This window comes from Apodemus sylvaticus, chromosome 5 (assembly GCF_947179515.1).
Source record: "Apodemus sylvaticus chromosome 5, mApoSyl1.1, whole genome shotgun sequence".
NCBI classification, from domain to species: Eukaryota; Metazoa; Chordata; class Mammalia; order Rodentia; family Muridae; genus Apodemus; species Apodemus sylvaticus.
Genome location: NC_067476.1, coordinates 56,222,538 through 56,240,991, shown reverse-complemented (window position 1 = coordinate 56,240,991; position 18,454 = coordinate 56,222,538). Strand labels below are relative to the sequence as shown.

General features: G+C 36.3%; 1 protein-coding gene across 1 annotated transcript in view; it reads right to left on the bottom strand.

Moving 5' to 3' along the window:
• Positions 1-18,454, bottom strand: part of Agps (alkylglycerone phosphate synthase) — a 101,029-nt gene that overhangs the window by 25,663 nt on the left and 56,912 nt on the right. The window contains exons 12-16 of the mRNA XM_052182754.1: positions 14,549-14,600; positions 11,164-11,240; positions 8,935-9,047; positions 2,964-3,033; positions 600-661 (exon numbers count right to left, since the gene is read on the bottom strand). Of these exons, the coding sequence (XP_052038714.1) occupies positions 600-661; positions 2,964-3,033; positions 8,935-9,047; positions 11,164-11,240; positions 14,549-14,600 (374 nt within the window). The remainder of the gene's footprint in view (positions 1-599; positions 662-2,963; positions 3,034-8,934; positions 9,048-11,163; positions 11,241-14,548; positions 14,601-18,454) is intronic.

The following is an 18,454-nucleotide window of genomic DNA, read 5'->3' as shown; positions in this document are numbered from 1 at the left end:
GTGTGTGTAAATGTATGTTTTCAGGAGAGAAAACCCAGATAATACTTCCCATGCATCCTATCAAGGACATTTTCTACAATGTGTTTTAGTACCAAAATTTTGTTTAAATTTGAAAATGGAAATTATGCTTAATATTTTAAAATAGTTTTTTTTCAGAAATCACTTAAACCCAAGTGATGATCTTGTTAAATCTAGACATACATTAAACAAAGCTAAATAGTGCATTACAAAAGAAGGCTAAGAGGGCTAACAATTTGGGCTAGGGAGGAAGGCCTTCAAAAGAACATTTAAGCACAATGAACCACCTACACAATGCCCAATGACACAGTGGCATTTTGTGTTTAGCAAGGGTCTTCAAAATGTTTACTCGATATGTCTGTTTGTTAGGTTCCAAGCAAATTTATCTTAATCTAGAAGGATGGGGTAAAGGTTGAAAGCAATGGTTTTCAGATACTAATTTAAACAAAAGTGCCTTTCTTCTTTCAGAGTTTCTTATAAAACAATTTAAACCTTCCTTATCACAAACAGATAAATTGCATATCCACATACATGCATCAATTATAAGGTATTTCAGAGTAAATCCTTTTATTAGGTTTTACCTGTCCCAAGGAGCAGAAGTCTCAAAAGATTCTCCTATTATATAGTATTCCAAACCCAAATCCTGTAAAGACACCCAAAAATCATGAAGTTACAAATGATGCAGTACATCTCTGATCTTATCTAAACTGTTCTTTGTCTCATAAGAACACTGGGAAGTTCCCAAGTGTGATATGACCTCTCTGGAGACAGGAACCTTGTCTGTTGTTCTCCATAGACTCAGAAGCAAATGAAGTAAGTATCTGACACAGAAAAGTAACTCAAATACTTCTTTAGTGAATGGAGTCTCTATGGGGAAAAGCTTAGACATGTATAGAAAAGATTCGAGAATAGATCTGTAGTGGCCAATGTATTAAAATAGCCAATATAAAAATTAAGCATCAAGGTGAAAGTAACAAGATGTAGGAGTTTCCTCACATCAACTTTTATTCAGGAAAGATGGCAGGTGTGGTTGCGCACCTTTACTTCTAGCCCTTAAGTTGCAGAGAAGGCAGACCTGAGTTCTAGCCAGCCCGGGGCCACAGAATGAGCTTCCAAACAGCCGGACTACACAGAGAAATCCTGTCTCTTGAAACTCCAAAAACAAACTAACTAACTAAGTAATTAGCTAGGAAGGAAGGAAGGAAGGAAGGAAGGAAGGAAGGAAGGAAGGAAGGAAGGAAGGAAGGAAGGAAGGAAGGAAGGAAGGAAGGAAGGAAGGAAGGAAGGAAGGAAGGAAGGAAGGAAAGAGGGAAGGAGGGAGGGGGGGAGGGAAGGAGGGAGGGAGGGAGGGAGGGAGGGAGGGACATATTATAGCAAGCACTTTAATTCCACTAAGTGCCCGGAAGACGTCCTGTGACAGTAGGAATGTGTGCTAGGAAACAGCTTTAAAGATTGTAAGTAGGACTGGAGAGGTGGCCGTCACCAAGCATGAGGACCTTACACTGATACCCATGACCCATAAGCTGGGAGACAGAGCTGACTTCTGAGCACTGTCTTCCAGGCACATGTTGTGACATGTGCATCTACACACATGTATATACTCAAACACAAAATAAATAAAAGGGGGAAAATGTAAAAATAAAATAAATTTGGGGGAAAAGACCCATAAACTTGCTTTTGGCTTAGACTAAAAATTAATAAGAACCTTAAAATAGGATATTTATTCCAAATACATCATGCTGTGCTTATTACAGGTGCATTGATTTTCTAGAATTCTGGATTCAGTATTGTGAGAAATACACCTATCAACATATATCCCCTCAATATACTCAGAGAAAACACTTCATTTTATAGCTTGTGAAGCATTTCCTCTAGGAAGATCCTAGGAGAGAGACAGTCTACACAGGTGACCCTAGTCATCTACCCCTTCATAATCTGCACCTCTCCTCCTTAGGGTTTCGAATACAGGGAAGGCATGATCAGTTGGCTTTCCATGGGGTTGGCATCCCAACCTGGGCTGGGATACTGACTAGTTACTACAATAGGTATGTAGACTTTAATGAGGACTGAATTATTCTGAAATGAAAACATTTTGTACTTTTTGAGAACAATTAAAAAATATGTATCTTTTTATAAACACTTGCCTCAAAATAATTTCCAACTAGAAAATTAGAAAATTTATGGCTTGGGAAAGTCAAATTTTTAGTATAGCATTCTACATATCTTTTTAGATAAGATCATAACTAAAAGTTAAACTTAAAAATAAATAAGTAAATAAAAATAACTTCAGTCAGAAAGCGAGTTGGTTATAGCCAAAACAGAAAAAATAAAAATAAATGAACATATGAAAAACTATATTCTCAAAAGGCTGTTTTTATATCAGTAAACCCCTGGTTCAAGTAAAATGATACACTAAACTACAGTAGCTTAAGACTTATGAAAACAAGACATTTTTATCCATTCTAAGCAAAAAAAAAAAAAAAAAAAAAAAAAAAAACAAAGACCCCCCCCAAACCAAAACGCCTACTACTTAAAACCTAAGTCAATGTGTGGTTAGAATGTGAAGCCCTCCCCCCCCCCCTCATATATTTGACTGCTTGTTCTCAGGTCACAGAACTATTTGGGAAGAATCAGGAGGTGTGGCCTTGTTGGAGAAGATGCATCACTGGGATGGCCTTTCAGGTTTCAAAAGCCCATGCCATTCCCAGTCAGCCCTGTCTGTCTCCTGCTTGTGGATACTGAGGTAAGCTCCCAGCTACTGCTCCTATGCCCTGCCTGCCTGCCTGCTGCCATGTTTCCTGCCATGATGGTCATGGACTCTAATCTTCTATAACTGAAAGCCCTAAATTAAACTTTCTCTTTTATAAGATGCTTTCCTTGGTCATGGTGTTTTGTTAAAGCAATAGGAAGGTAATTAAAACAAGCAATGAAGAAATACAACTTACACGCATGTATGCAATGACATAAGTCAGCAAATAACCCCTCTGTCCGTTATCTTCTCCAGCTGCCAGACCACTGTAAATAAGGAACAAATTGTCAATATATTCTAGGTAAAAAATAAAAATTAAAAAGCCAAACTGGTAATAAGTAAATGCTCAACAGATTAACATTTTATACTCATTTTATCTTAATTTTATTAACCATGAATGTACCAGTTATCAAGAGAATAAGCTTGAATAATAAATTTGAAAACATTTAAAAATATTACTACTTAGTCACTTGACTTCAAACTTTTATCCTTCAAGCTAAATGAACTCATGATCTTAACTGTATCTCCATATCTTAAAAAAATAAAGAGGGCTGGAGAGATGTCTCAGTGGTTGAGAGCTCTGACTGCTCTTCCAGAGGTTCTGAGTTCAATTCCCAGCAACCACATGGTGGCTCACAACCATCTGTAATGGGATCTGATGTCCTCTTCTGGTGTGTCTGAAGACAGCAACAGTGACAATATACTCACAAATATAAAATAAATCTTAAAAAAAAAAAGCAAAGAAAGTACTAGTAATAAAAATAAAATTAGATGAACTTAGCCCTCACAAAACCAACAAGATGTTTTATCCTTATTTTATGCATTTCAGTTGAGTATCCCTAGTATGAAAATCTGAAATCTGAGAGGCTACAAAGATCAAAACATTCTGAATGCCACAGTGGACGAGTACAAGACAGATTTTACCCAGAGGGCTGCATAAAAACTAGACATACCAGAAATACTGTGTAAAATTAACTCCAGTTTATTTATATACAGAGGACAAATCAATGCTAGGCTTAAACACATGGCTCATCTTCAAGACATCTCATTAAATAAATGGAAAATAGTTCAGGATCTGAAAAATTCCAAAACCAGAAATATTTCTGGTCCTAAAAATGAGGAATTCAGAACTATCATTCAATTTTTACTGATAAGACTACTCACATAGTCTTATAAATAAAAATGTGTGGTTAGTGACTAGGAATTCCCAAATAACAAGAAGTTCTCAAACACATGACATTTAGTTCATGGAACTCATTGTTTAAACTGGAGATAAAACACATAGAAGTATTCAAAGTTTTTAATTCAGATGTAGACAAATACAGAATAGCACTTCAAATCTTAATACTATGAATAGGCACATTAACTCTCAATCTGAAACTATGTTAGGTGATTTAGTTAGAATTAATTTATATATCAAAAAATCTCATCCTAGTTTTCTGGTTTGCCAAAGTTCTTATTTTTAAAGACAATGAATGAAGATTTGGTGAGGTGGCTTAGTAGTTAAGAGTACTTGTTGCTCTTCCAGAGGACCAGGGTTTAGTTGCCAGCTATTCTATAACCACCTCTAACTTCTGCTTCTGATACTCTCTTCTGCTCCACGAGTACTATGTACATGGTACATGTATATACACATAGGCAAAACATTCATACACATAACAAAGTAAAACAAAATAAATAATTGTAGAACTTTTTAAAAGATAGTCAATGAATACTGCTTTCTACTATCTTCAGAAAATAGATTTTATTTCTGAACTTTTCCTATTATCGGACAAAAGTTAATGTTTATTTCATTTTAGTTCATTAAAAGAAAAAAGTCTTTCTCATAGCCTCAATTGACATTTTATAACTAAATTCTTTTTTTTTTCCTTGAATTTTGTTTGGCTTGATTTTTTTTCTAAGTTTTGTTTGATTTGACGGACATGGTACATAATGATATAGAGTTGCTCTACACAAATATTTTAAGAATGTCTTCAGCTAGAACTTAGGCTTAAACAGAATTCCCTGGATTTTTAAATCCACAATTAGAGGTGATTATATACAAATTAGGGACATCCAGAAAGACTCTGCCTTCGGAATCTAGCCAGAATCAACCGAAGATGCAAAGAACTGACAGAGCAGCTCTATTTTAAAATCACTTAAGACCGGAGCAAAATGAAGAACATCATTTTATAAACACAATGCTAACGAACCTGCAAGATACAGCTCAAGTCAGATGACTCAAAGCAAAAAGCTAATTCTGGGTTGTATGTGAGGCTGAGGCAGAGAGACAAAGTTCTAGAACCACAAAATTACTGTGAGGGATGCAGATGGGCCCCTAGCCTAAGTAGACACCAAGAATGAAGTCAGCCTCTAGGGCTAAATGAGAAATAGTGTGGAACTAGGGAGCAAAGCAGTTCCCCCAGGAGCTGGCAGTACCAAGGGCAGCATGTGAAGCCTGGAAGGCGCTGCCAACACCTGTTCTGGGCACCTCTGAAACAGGGCCAAGCATGTGTGGTGGGAACGAGCCTGCCTTCCTCCCCGGATGAGACCCAGTGAGGAAGCGCACCCATAGAAACATGCCTTTTTTAAAACATCTGAAGGGGCTGGAAAAAAGGCTCCGAAGGTACTACAGCTTGCTGCCCTTGGAGGGGACTAGAGTGGCTGCCAGCACCCACACTGGTGCACAACCAACTGTAACTCTAGCTCCAGACAAACTGACACATGGCTTCAGTCGACACCAAGTGCACATACACACTGGGCACACACACACATAAACATAAATAAAAAGAATTTAAGTTAAATAAAAATAAGAAGGAGCACTGTGTATAACAAATAAAGACTTATTGAAAAAAATCAGAAGAAGGAATAAGAACAATTAAAAAAATAAAAAAGCCCTGTAACTGGATATTCATCTTATATTCATAAGTCCTGAAAGAGAATAAAGAGCAATATTATAATCATCATTTTTCTAGCAAATTTAGCTTTTGTAGTCTTCCTCTTTTTTTTTTTTTGGTTTGATAGTTGTTGTTTCAGAACTGTCAATTTAGCCAAAACCAAATTAAGATACAATACGTAAGCAATCACAAAACTAAGAAATGAAATGTTTCTGAACTGTCAATTTTGCAGGCATTCTAAAAAAAAAAAGTTACATTCCAATTGCTTTATTTCTAAGTAGAACGTCCATCGACTACTTCTTATTCTCCCAAATTTTAAACATTAATTCACAAGGTTCTTAAACATATTTAAAGGAGTAGGTAGCTTAATGGAGGGGAAAGGCAGACTCTCATTTTATGTTAAAGGGCCAAATGGCCAAACTAATCACTCCCATGCTGAATTATATCAAACAACTTAAGAATGCTATAAAAATGATAAGGTTTAAATTCCGTGGGAAACGTCAGTTGTCCTGACTACTGACAAGCGATGCTTATTCAGCTCCTAAAGGAATACAAGCACCTTACTGGCCAGCATGGGTAGTTATCAACAGACGGGTTTCCTATCTGGCTATCATACCCATCAGGTCACCGGTGTTGAGGCATGTTCCACAGTGCTGGAGTGGGGGTAACAGGAGGCTGACTGAGAATGCTAAACTGATAAGACACTACGTGACAGGAGGACGCCACTTAAAAATGGTCAATTGTAGCTAATAAGCAATAAGAACACAAGACAAAAAAGAAAGGCAATAAAGGACCAATTAACAATGCCCTAATTAAAAACAAAATAGACAAGCACAACTAACTATAAAAATGTTAGAAATGTGGTGGAGACTTCCTCCTACTTGATGCACAAAGAGAAGTGACTGCGGATTCAGAGTTTGGCAGAACAGCATTCAAACAAAAAAATACCCACAAGACTTCAGTAATTAGGACAAAAATCAATGTCTACCGAAAACAGGAAAGCCAGAAAAAAACAAAAGATGATGCATTTCTAAGGACAAGAAAACAAAAAACAAAAAACAAAAAACAAAATAGCCCCAAGCCATTTTCCTAATAATGATCTGGGTTGTTCAAACACAGATTTGTATATTTAATTAGGGCAACTAAACAGACATACTAGAAGAACTTAATTTTAAGCAAGGAGCAAATCTAGCAAAAGAAACCAAGTCTCCAATCCTAGTCAAGGCCTTTCTTTACGTTGATCCCATTTACTGAAACTCATTTTTAATATATAAATTTGATACAAATTTACTTAAAGTAAGCAGGATTACTACAATTATCCAACATCTTGAGAAGGTTGAACTCAGTATCTCAGACATGATTCACTTTTCCTTTTAAATTGTAAATGAAAGTTCTTGTGGGAAAACAAAACTGGCATTAGTAACATTTATAACAGTATAATTATAGCATTTATAATTAGTAACAAATAAAACTGATAAAATGGCTCTAATAAAGACGAAAAGGTTAAAATATAACTTCTCAAATAAAATAATAATTAGGAAGAACAGAGTAGAAAAAATTGAGTATCATTAACTCATTTAAAGTTTTTTTAAATGAAACACAAGCAGTATGTCCCAAGCCTTACAAAATCTAAGTGTGGCAAAACAGACATTTTCCATCACTAGCCTTTGGCACTACACAGGGAATGTGGTACATTACTAGCTACCAGTTAGCTTCAGCATCACTCTGAGCAGCAGAGAACAGCATCCCTCCCACAGTGGTGAGGGTGCTGTTAAGGAACGGGAGAAGAGTGAGGTGGAGCTAAACAAACCGTAACTGCATATCTAGCAAATCAAACAGAGCAAATCGTTCTTTCCCTTTCCATCTTAGAACTTCTGAAATTTAAATATTTTAATACATAAGCATCATTTCCCAGGGTCTGTTGCTGTTTTAATTTTGCCTTGTTGTTTTGGCTGAGAACAAGAGGAAATATATAAGTAAAAATTTAAAACTTCAGTTTCTATTGTTTCAGGCTGAAGCAAGTACAGAAAAAAATTTGAGCTTAAATATACTTTCTCACAATATTCTTTTTAAAGAGAAAAAAATACTTGTAGTAAATTATACCTGTGTTCTATATAACTTAGAAACTAGAAGAAAATATATACAATTCAAAAGCTAAAGAGGCTTAAAACTCACTTCTATGTTCAGTCTTAGAACTTTAGCAATTCAAGAACAAAAGGAACAATAACAGCAGCCAGGCAGGAGTAGAGAAGAGGGAGTGGATTTACGGTAATAAAGTGCTGTATTTTATTAGAAAATTTTAAGGAAATAGAATTTTAAGAAAATTAAAATTCTGCTTTTGTAGTTTCAGAACAGAAGAATCATAAAAAAGACTTATTTTCAATATTCAAAGACAGTACCAAAGACAGTAAAAAGTTGGCTGTTTTTCACTTTAAGACAGTATTTTATTTTAATACTAATTTCAAACAATCATACCTATAAAGAGCTAAGTTAACACATACACAAGTTGGGATATGGTAAAGCACTTAGACAACTGAAGTGAGTTTAAGACAAAAAGAAAGGAAGAAAAATAAATGTTTATAGAGTTCAGGGCTAACTTAATGTTAGGTCGGCCCTGAACCCTGGACAAATGGAAAAGGCTGCGTCAGAGAGACTGTTGGCTTCTGCACATGAGGAGGGAGGGAGAACGTGGCCCTGACAAATGGCAGATCGACTGAGCTCTCACCCACCAGTCTTATAATCCATCAAGCAGACAGAAACCACCCTATCATTATTCAGTTCATTATAGATGCGAAGTGTTTTCTGTTTCTTTATACAAACATAAAACAGTAAGTGACTGGGGTGGAGTGTAGGTAATTTATTAAATACCACAGACTAAACATAATTTGCTTTTAAAAACACACTAGCAGCATAATTTATACATGAACTAGTAACCTGACAATTTTGTCTCATTCTTACACAAGTAACACATCACAAAATTGTCATTCATTCAAAAATCTAGAAAAAACAAAATATTTAGCATTGCATAACATATATACATTACATATTATAAAAGTAGGCAAAAGTACTACATAGTTCTTACAAATTTAACATTATATAATAAACACATATTGTATATATGTATAAAATTAGGTCAAAGAAACAAATCACTCTTCCTACAAATTTTGGAATAATATTTTGTTTCTGTTCGTATATTAAGATGAATTTAATAGCCAACCCAACCTAGAAACACTGTCACATGGCAGTCTGTATGAAGCCAGCACACTCTTGATTATGAATTATAAGCCATACCCAAATTTTGCTGCGATGTCATACACCTGTTTTTCGTGCTGAAGAACCTTCTCACGGTCTCCCTCGAACAGTAATGTGGCTACACTTATTTGATTTGGATCAAATCCTTTAAACTACAAAATACAAAATAAAATTTTATTATTACAGTGAAGCCTTAGGCTCTGTAAAACAATAAATAGAAATACATTTTGCTCTTTTCTTTTTGTTTTGGGTTCAGTTACAGCAGTCTGCTAAACAGTGAGCTCTGAAGCTTTATACATCCATTACAAGAAGGCCTGGTGCGGATGCCGACTGCCAGGAGCTCGCTGGTAAACACTAGTGTGGCCTCATAGCCCCAGGCTTGATGCCCAGCATCACCAGACAACAAGAAAATAAGGTGTACGAAATATATCATATTTCAAAATATACCCTGGCATTAAATGCCTACTGATACAACAGGTAGCCTGCCAGAATTTTAACTGTAATTGAAAAAAAACAAATACAAATTATAAAACGGTAGAGCAAAGCAGCTGGTTGGAGTTAACAACATCTATACACACCAACCATGACACATTATATAACATTAACAGAAAAGACCTTGTGCATGCAAAGAACCAAAACTAATTTCACAGAGAAATATATAGGGCTGGAGAGCCGGCTCAGTGGTTAAGAGCACTGACTGCTCTTCCAGAGATCCTGAGTTCAATTCCCAGCAACCACATGGTGGCTCACAACCATCTGTAATGAGATCTAATGCCCCCTTCTGGTGTGTCTGAAGACAGCTAAAAAATAAATAAATGAAACTTTTTTAAAAAGAGAGAAATATATTAATTCGCTATGGAAAAAAAAAACCACAGATGCTCCTGGATACATAACTTATTTCAAATTTGCCAATACTTGTCCAAATTGACACACTAGAATATTCCAATTATAATAAAAATCCCAGTGGTCATTTAAAAAGCACAAATCTCTAAAAAAATTTTCTAGAATAATGAACAAACATGTGATGGTGGTAACAAAGGAAATTCCAAATAATAAGAGAAAAACACAAGATTATATCTTTTTAACTTTTCAAAACCAAAACATACACTGTTTCAAAGCATTAGGAATTGTGTCAAAGTGGTGATTCTCCAATAGTGTTGTATGTGAAGAGATGCCTTAGGCATCAGTGTAAAAAGCAGCAGGCATTAGTCACAGTTACTAGTGCTGACACAAGGGTGAGCAATAGGGAGGACAAGGGGAAGATCAATCTAGATCTTTGTCTAACAGCAAATGATTGAAATAAAACAACAACACACACAATAAACAAAACCCAACCACAACAAAATCCTTTAAGTGTTAATTAAACCAGGAAGGGATATAACTTAATGGTAGATCTCTTGCTTAGTGTATGAGATTCTGAGTTTCATTCCCAGCACAGACAAAACAAAACAAGAACATAATGGGGGTAGGAGAGTGAAATGTCCCTGAGCATACTAGAAAAGAAAGTGCTTTCTCACCTTAGAAGTGATCAGCCATAAGAAAATACATACATTTTAATCCGTGACATCAAAAAGAAAAAAAAAACTATTAAAAAGAGAGTTGCTTGAGTGGAAAAATGTAACTTACAAAATCCATGCAAAGGGCACCTTTGATAATAATTGTAATAATTCCATTACACAAAGGGTGTGAGTCAATGCACAGTAAAAGACAAGTGACCCACCCTAGCACAAGAACTACACTTAACTAATTTATACAAATTTATACCATGAAAAGTCAGAGATGGAGATTGGTCCAATCTCTCTAGAATTTCAAGAAGTATTATCTAATTATGCCAAATAATAACGAAGCTCCAGGGCCACAACAGCGCGTCATTACCAGGGTGGCACACTCTGACACACACTGTTGCCATGGCAATATGCACTAGTAAAACTTTCTTTCAACTTTCCAGTTCTCAGGAATCAAAGGTTAAATGGGCAAATGAGCCCACCCTCATTTTACTTCTCAGTACAACTGTAAAGAAAAAAAACTACAAACTACAGAAAACATGGTCAGCTTGAGACTGCTCAATGCAGGCCTGTTTTCAGACTTGAGAGCCAGAAACTAAGGCTTCTGAAACCAACTGCACAGTCCAGTTGCTAACATTCCTGCTCCAACATAAAACACAACACAACATGGAAAAAAAGCTGTTTGGGAAGTATGTACGGGGAGAAGGCAAGAAGAGAACTCATGTCCTATACATGTACAATTTTAGGTTTTTTTAAGTCTTACCTTTGTAATATAAAACTTTTTTAATCCATCCAAAAATGATGTAAAAATAGAGGAGACCTGAGGTTTAAGAGCATGACCTAAGAAGGGAAAAGTTTACAGTTTAAATTAATAGCACATTCTGTATTTTTTGAGATGAAAAGATGGCTTTAATTCACTGTCCTAAGGGAAAACAAGTTTTCACAGCTGTAAGTTAAAAGAATGTTTATTATGATCTTTTGCCTCTACATTCTTTCAAACGTAACAGTGTTTTTCAGTCAAATCATCACATATAACTAATACTATACATAATTTCAGCCATCTTTCAATGGTATAGTTTATACACAGTAAAACCACCTCACCTCATTCACTTTTATTTTAAGAACACTTAGTAATGGCTGGTTTTGCTATGTTTTTTTAACTATACAGAAATCTCGCAGAACTATAACCAATATGGAATCCATGTAAAGTTTAAAGTTGTTTCTTAATTAATTCTTAACTCATCCAGAACTCTTAGCATAAAACTAGCAATTGCTTCCTTAATCACACTCAGGGAGTTAAAATTGCCAAAATAACACAAACGGCATTTCAGAGCCTGCTCAATTAACATCACTGTTGCAGATTAAGCCTAATTGAATGAGAACCTTCTACTGTTTTCTCATCTTTTCAAAGAGGAGCAACTTCTCAGCTCTGGGGATGATTCCAGTCAAATCCTACATCTGGCCTTAGTGCTATGAGCCCAATTTCAGAAAATTATGCCATCCTGTTTATGCAGAATTTTTAAAAAGAATCTTCAAGTACTTAGCAAACTTAAAATCATCTTCAAATGAAGTTTTTGTCTAGACTTCTAAGGTTGAGAATTCTGAAGTATAAGATCTTCCTTTAAAAGAAATGCAAAGGGCAAACTGTTTCTAAAACAATCACTGCCATTCTTTTGTGCCAATCCATCTATTTTTTAAGTGAGAATTTTAATATATAATACTTACTTGCTACATTTTTGCTAACTGTAGTGAGGACACTAGGTCTTATGCAGAGACTGAGCCCCTGCTCTGGCTGACACAGTACAAAGGAGGAGGAGAGATGAGCAAGGCAGCAAAGAAAATGAGCTGCGGGGTGGACAGAGCAGCTCTGCAGTGTTTCTGAGCCCCTCAATCAGACGCTCAATTGTTTAGGAACTTTTTCTCTCCTGAAAGATTTTACAGATGTTTCTCCAGGATAATTATGCTTTAAAAAATAATTTTAGCATCTATAACTTGGAAATAGCACATCATCAGAATGCTCCCTTTTTTTTTAACCACTAGGAGCCTACCTATATTAATAACAGAAATTAAACACATAAACGTGCTGAGCTATGCCTGAGGGCTTAGGGCTGTATTCTCAGATATTCCAGGAGATGAGGCAGAACAATTGAAAGAATTGAACGTTCAATTGAACTAAGACTGAGTTCAAGGCCAGACTGGGCAACTTGAGATCCCGCCTCAAAAAGTAAAAAGAGGGCTGAGATATCACCTTGGTAGAACGTTTGCGGAGCAAGCCTGAAGCCTAGCTTTTATCACCAGTACCACTGAGTACTGAGTATGTCTTTCTTGCAAAAGACTTAAATTATGCTTTATACAAGTCTTAAAATCCATTTATCTTTATACAATGCATTAGAACTCCAAATGTTACTAATCCTGTGTAAAAATCCTTAAAGATACAAGCTCACCTTAATCTACTGACTCTGGCATCATTCCCCTACAATGATGGAAGTCAGACACATCTATCCGTAATACTGAATTAAATCAATTATTATATAAGTGATACTAAATTTAGATGGGTTGACCATTAATAATAACTTGAAGACATCACTACCTTTTATTTTTTTTCATCAAGTTACTGTTGCCTGTCAAACTATCATATGCTAAATATATTTTGGTTAGTGTACTTTATCTTTATAATAATTAATTTCTAAATTTTTTAGTCAGAAAGTATAATTAGCATTGATTAGCATGCAGCATCAATTTCATGGTGCTATGTTAATTCGTTTAAAGGATTTGTGAACAATGTATTTCTGAAGTGATGTGACACAGCTAAAGCATGGGGCTTTGGAATCAGACAAACTGAGTTTGATACAACCTTACCACTCACAGCTTGTAGATTAATCACCGAAGAACAGCTAAAAGGTGGTATATTTAGAGAAACTGTGATATTATCAGTGTGCTCAGCGTTGTGCTATAGCTATCTAGGAGTTGTTCACTCTATTTTGCCAGTTCAATGATTAATTCAATCAACACCTAAATGTATGATATGTGATAAGGGCAAGAGATACAGAAACATAAAAGTATTCCTTCCATTTGAGAAGCCTCATCCATAAAGTAAATATGTAGATCATGTCAATATACTGAAAATAGACAATTTCAGTATATTGTATTAAGGGTTGAACCAGGAGAAATAAAAAAAATTTAAAATATCATAATTAATAATAAACCTTATACCTCATTAACCAGTATGACATAAACATTCATGAATCAGCAACATGGCTGGTACAGGATATTGGATTATGCTTGCTGTGCTGAGAATTACTCTTTTAATTGCTTATTCATGAAGCCATGAGAGACAATACAAACAGAATCTTCAATAGATACCAAGGAATTTAAAATGCTAAAACCTAAAGGGGAAAAGGGATGGCCAGAGGGTGGGATATATGGCATATGTTCAAAATATGATATAGTTGAAAAACATTCTCGTTATGAAAGCAACATAATGTACAATAACTATATACCAATAAAGAAAGCAAACAAAAATGTCATAGCTAACCCAGGGGCATGGTTACAAATATCCCAGCAACACCCCAAATCTACTGTAACCCCAAAACCCAACTGCCAATCAACCAATTAATGCCTAGAGATATTCTCAATCTTTGATAAGCTTGCCACCCAGCAGGCAGATGGCTGTCCTGAAAGCCTGCCCCTTATCCTCTGCTGCCACTCTGCTCAGAGCACTTCGGATTAGCCATCTGTTCCACCACCTGAAGCTTCACCTCCAGTCCAGCTCCTCCTAACTCACCCTGAGGAATGCCATCAGAAAGCTTTCTGAGGCAAAGACGATTGACGGCCCCTCCACAAAGAAAGTCCACTGCAGACAGCAGACAGGATAATATCCACACAAATATATGAAATGCTCTGGCGTATGCTATTGTGCTTTCTCAGTTTGCCAACAAGGGATCAAGTCTGGTGGGGTAGAGGACTCCCACGAACCTTCATTTCCACCCTGAGAAAGCTCCCTAGGTGAAGCCTGGCTTGCCCAGCAAGCCAAGCCCCCGTGCTGTGTCCACAGCCCTCCTCTGCTGGTGCACTCTCTGACAAGTGCCATTCTCTGAACATGCTGGGGGCTCATGGCGCACACTGAAAAACTGCCGCTCCTTACTCACCAAACTGAAACTGCTGGTTGTCCATAAGGCGGATAGATGCAGGAGCACATCTCTGTTTAAGAAAGAGAAAGTGGAGAGTCAGTTCAATATACTAAAGTGTCACACAAACAGGACCGACTGCTGACAGATGCAAGGACTTAGCTCCTAAAGATGCATAAAAAGAAAAGAATCTCAATGGTTTATATAATTTTATAAAGACTAAACATCAAAAGCTTAGAAAAATATCTGAATATTTTTTCTCGCTAAATAAAAACAATATATACATATTCAGACCTTTAATCTTAGCAATAACATATGCTAAATAAAATAGTCCTATGGCAGTAACTTAAAAAGAAATGCCAGTCCTCAAAATGGACTATTTTACAACAAAATAGAACTGGTGGCGCACGCCTGTAATCCCAGCACCTGGGAGGCAGAGGCAGGCGAATTTCTGTGTTTGAGGCCACCCTGGTCTACAGAGTGAGTTTCAGGACAGCCAGGGCTACACAGAGAAACCCTGTCTCAAAAAAAAAAAAAAAAAGATTTGCACATTTTGGCCTGTGACCAAATGGTACATTTAATCCCAGCGCTCAGGAGGCATGAGCAGGCAGATCTCCGTGAGTTTGAGAAGAGCCTGGTCTACATAGTGAGTTCCAGGACAGCCAGGGTTACCGGAGAAACTCTGTCTCAACAAAACAAAACAAAACAAAACAAAACAAATCCACAGCGCAGTCAACCAATTAATGCTCTCAATCTTCCCTAAGCTTGCTACCTGGCAGGTAGATAACGGCTGTCCTGAAAGCCTGCCCTCTTTCCTCTGCGGCCACTTAGATAGTAAATTTTTCTTTTCTGCTTTTATAGAGTTCTTCAAATGTTGTAACATTGTAGTAGGTTTTTGCAGTTTTTCCGCCATCTCCTCTTTCCTCTTTTTTTTTAACGGTGCTGAGAATCGAGGTCACGCACCTGCTGTAAATATTCTACTACTCAGATGCATCCCCAGCCTCCTGCACACTTTTAAAATGAGGAAAGCACTGATAGAAAGTTCAACATGCTAAAGAACTTCCAAAAAATATCTGCAGTATCTTCAAACACAACTCTAGGAACCATCCCTTCCTTTACATCCTTCTGCACTATTTTAAAAGGGAAAACATACAAACACTCAAACAGAGTTCTACATTCTTTCAGGGTTACTTGTAATGTAAGCAGCAGTAAAACTTCGATGGTTAAGGATATCTTTGTAAAAAATAAAAGGCTGTTCCAGTGTCAAATATATCTAGGAACTAAGAGTTGCAAGGAAGAAAACAACACACAAAACAAAAACTGAAGACAACTGTTGCAAGTTAAGTAATCTTCACCTGTAGATCTAAAATCTAAAATGCTCTGAAATCCAACTATTTTCACCAACAACTTACCAACATCACATTTCAGATTTGGGAGTATTTGGATTTGCAGACTGCAGATGTTCAAGTAGGAATATATTGAAACATGAGAAGAGATGCAGACACTAACCCTGAGACTGCAGATAAGACAGTCATCTTGCATTCTATTAACTTTGTGATGACAAAGCTATAAAAGGGTCTGAGGCCCAAACTGGATTATTGTTTCCTATACAAGATTTTAAAACCACTAAAGTTCTACCAAGGACTGTTTTTAGAGCAGATGTTTTGAAAAATGCTGTAAACATTTTTTTGAGACAGGATCTTGCTATGTAGCCCAAATGTCTCCAAACTCCTCTCAGCACTCCTACTGACTCAGCCTTCAAAAACTGACATAAACTTTCCAAACATCTGTTATCAAAGTATCATTTATCAATAAAATCTAAATAGTTCCAAAACTACCTAAAAGCTTAAAATATGCATTAAAACGTTATGCTATTACTTGCTTTTAGTTGAACAAGTATTTAATTATTATAAAAGCATAAAACACAATTTTATCCAATAAAAGGACTGATAAAGATTCCTATTTTAAAGCCTAAACAGTTTATTTACTCATCTAAATACTAAAGATGAAATAGTTCAAGTGACTTTTCAGAGTCACTGTAGGGACAGTACCAGATGGTCTAATACACATGGTGACAACCTCCCACCTCCCACCATCCAAGGTGCTGTGTTTCCAAACTGCTGCCCTGTTTATCACCAGGTCTGTCACAGAAGTGTAATTTGTACTAACAACTTTTCAGATAGACACAAGAATGAATGAGGTTAAAATACTTGTCTAAGGTCGAATCAACTATAAAACAGCAAAGAGACCAAGATCCTGACTAGTGATGAGCAGTTTCAAGTAACACACACACACACACACAAAACCACTACAAAGTTCTTAGCTTCATATTTGAATCAAAGATTACATCAAAACTATTACATTGGCCAGTCTGTGGTCTTACTAAAAATGTAACAGTTTAAAAAATTACAATCAGGATAATTTCAAGTGTGGTATAAAGGCATTTATAGTTTGGTTAGAAATTCCTAAAATCACCATCAATTTCCACACTAAACAAGGGTCAATTTTCTTCACATTTACAAATCCAGGTGCCTATAATAAAATGAATACAGTGACTTCTAATAAAACATATGAAACCTGATTAAATCAGGTCAAATTTCCTTTCTTCCTAAAATAAGCAGAATATCTATAGGCATACACAAGATAATATCTATAGACAAACATGTTTATATGTTCTGACATAAGCACACCACAAACTATTAAAGAATTCAGAGATTTGAGGGGGAGTATTAAATTCCTGATGAGAACTGTAAATTCTACCTGCTTCCACCAGCCAGATTCAGGTTCACCTGCCTCAAGGGCAGTGCCATTCATGAAAACCAGCCACACAAGTGCATCCCAAGGAAGTGGGTGAAAGACAGCACTCTCAGTAAATGCTTGTGATCAGGGGGAGGGCTGGGCAACTGGGTCTCTTCTGAGATGGAAACACATCCAGAAACTACAGATTAATTCTGGTTCCCTTGTTAGAATCTGCATTTGATTTTATCTTCTTAAGCTAGAAGGAGTTCTCTACTCATTCTATACAGGTTTTATTTTATTTCTGAAACAGGCTCTCACACTGTAGCCAGATTGGCCTGGAACTCACTATGTAGACCAGGCTGACCTTGAACTTATAGAGATCTACCTCCCTCTGCCTACCAGCTAGTGGGATTAAAAGTGTACTTAAATGCTTCAACAAAGCATGGTGTGGCAAACTTTAAGATGCAGAGGTTGGCCTATGCTGCCCATCAAGGACTACTGACAACAAAGTCCAGGCTGCCCCTCACAGCTGCCAATCTGGCAGGCAGGGAAGAAAACTTGTCTGATGGCAAAGGCAAGTGCTGGGTAGGAGGTGAGATCTACAGTAAAACACCAAATGGTCCAAGGTATCCTAGGGGGGCTACAGAATGGAGAGCCATTCTGAATCTCAAATGATTTAATTATTAGAATGCAACTGTCTTAAATATGAAAATAAAAATATTTTTTAGAAACTGCTAAAATTCCTTAGAAATGATAATCATGATTATTATTTCGTGTAATTGTGATTACAAACAATGCTATTCCCTATATTTTTTTAGGCGATGACTGATGAAATACTTAGGAGTCAAGTGTGCATTAAGTCAAGTGTGAATTAAGTCTGCAACTTAATTACCAATAGTCCATAATTTTGTACATAAGGAACAAAAAGAAAACATTAGACCTATGAAGTGAATATGCATATGATTGCTATAATATTTATCGCAATGTTCTATGCATAAATTTTTCAAAATTTGAAAAAGGGGGGGGAGATAAGAAAGGTTTAGAGCACTTGCTAAATCATGCAGTTACCAATATTCACATAAACTGAGTGATTTTAACTTGGTGGCTGAATTATATGAGCAAATACTACCAAGTGTTTTTTGTTTGTTTGTTTGTTTTATTTTTTGAGACAGGGTTTCTCTGTGTAGC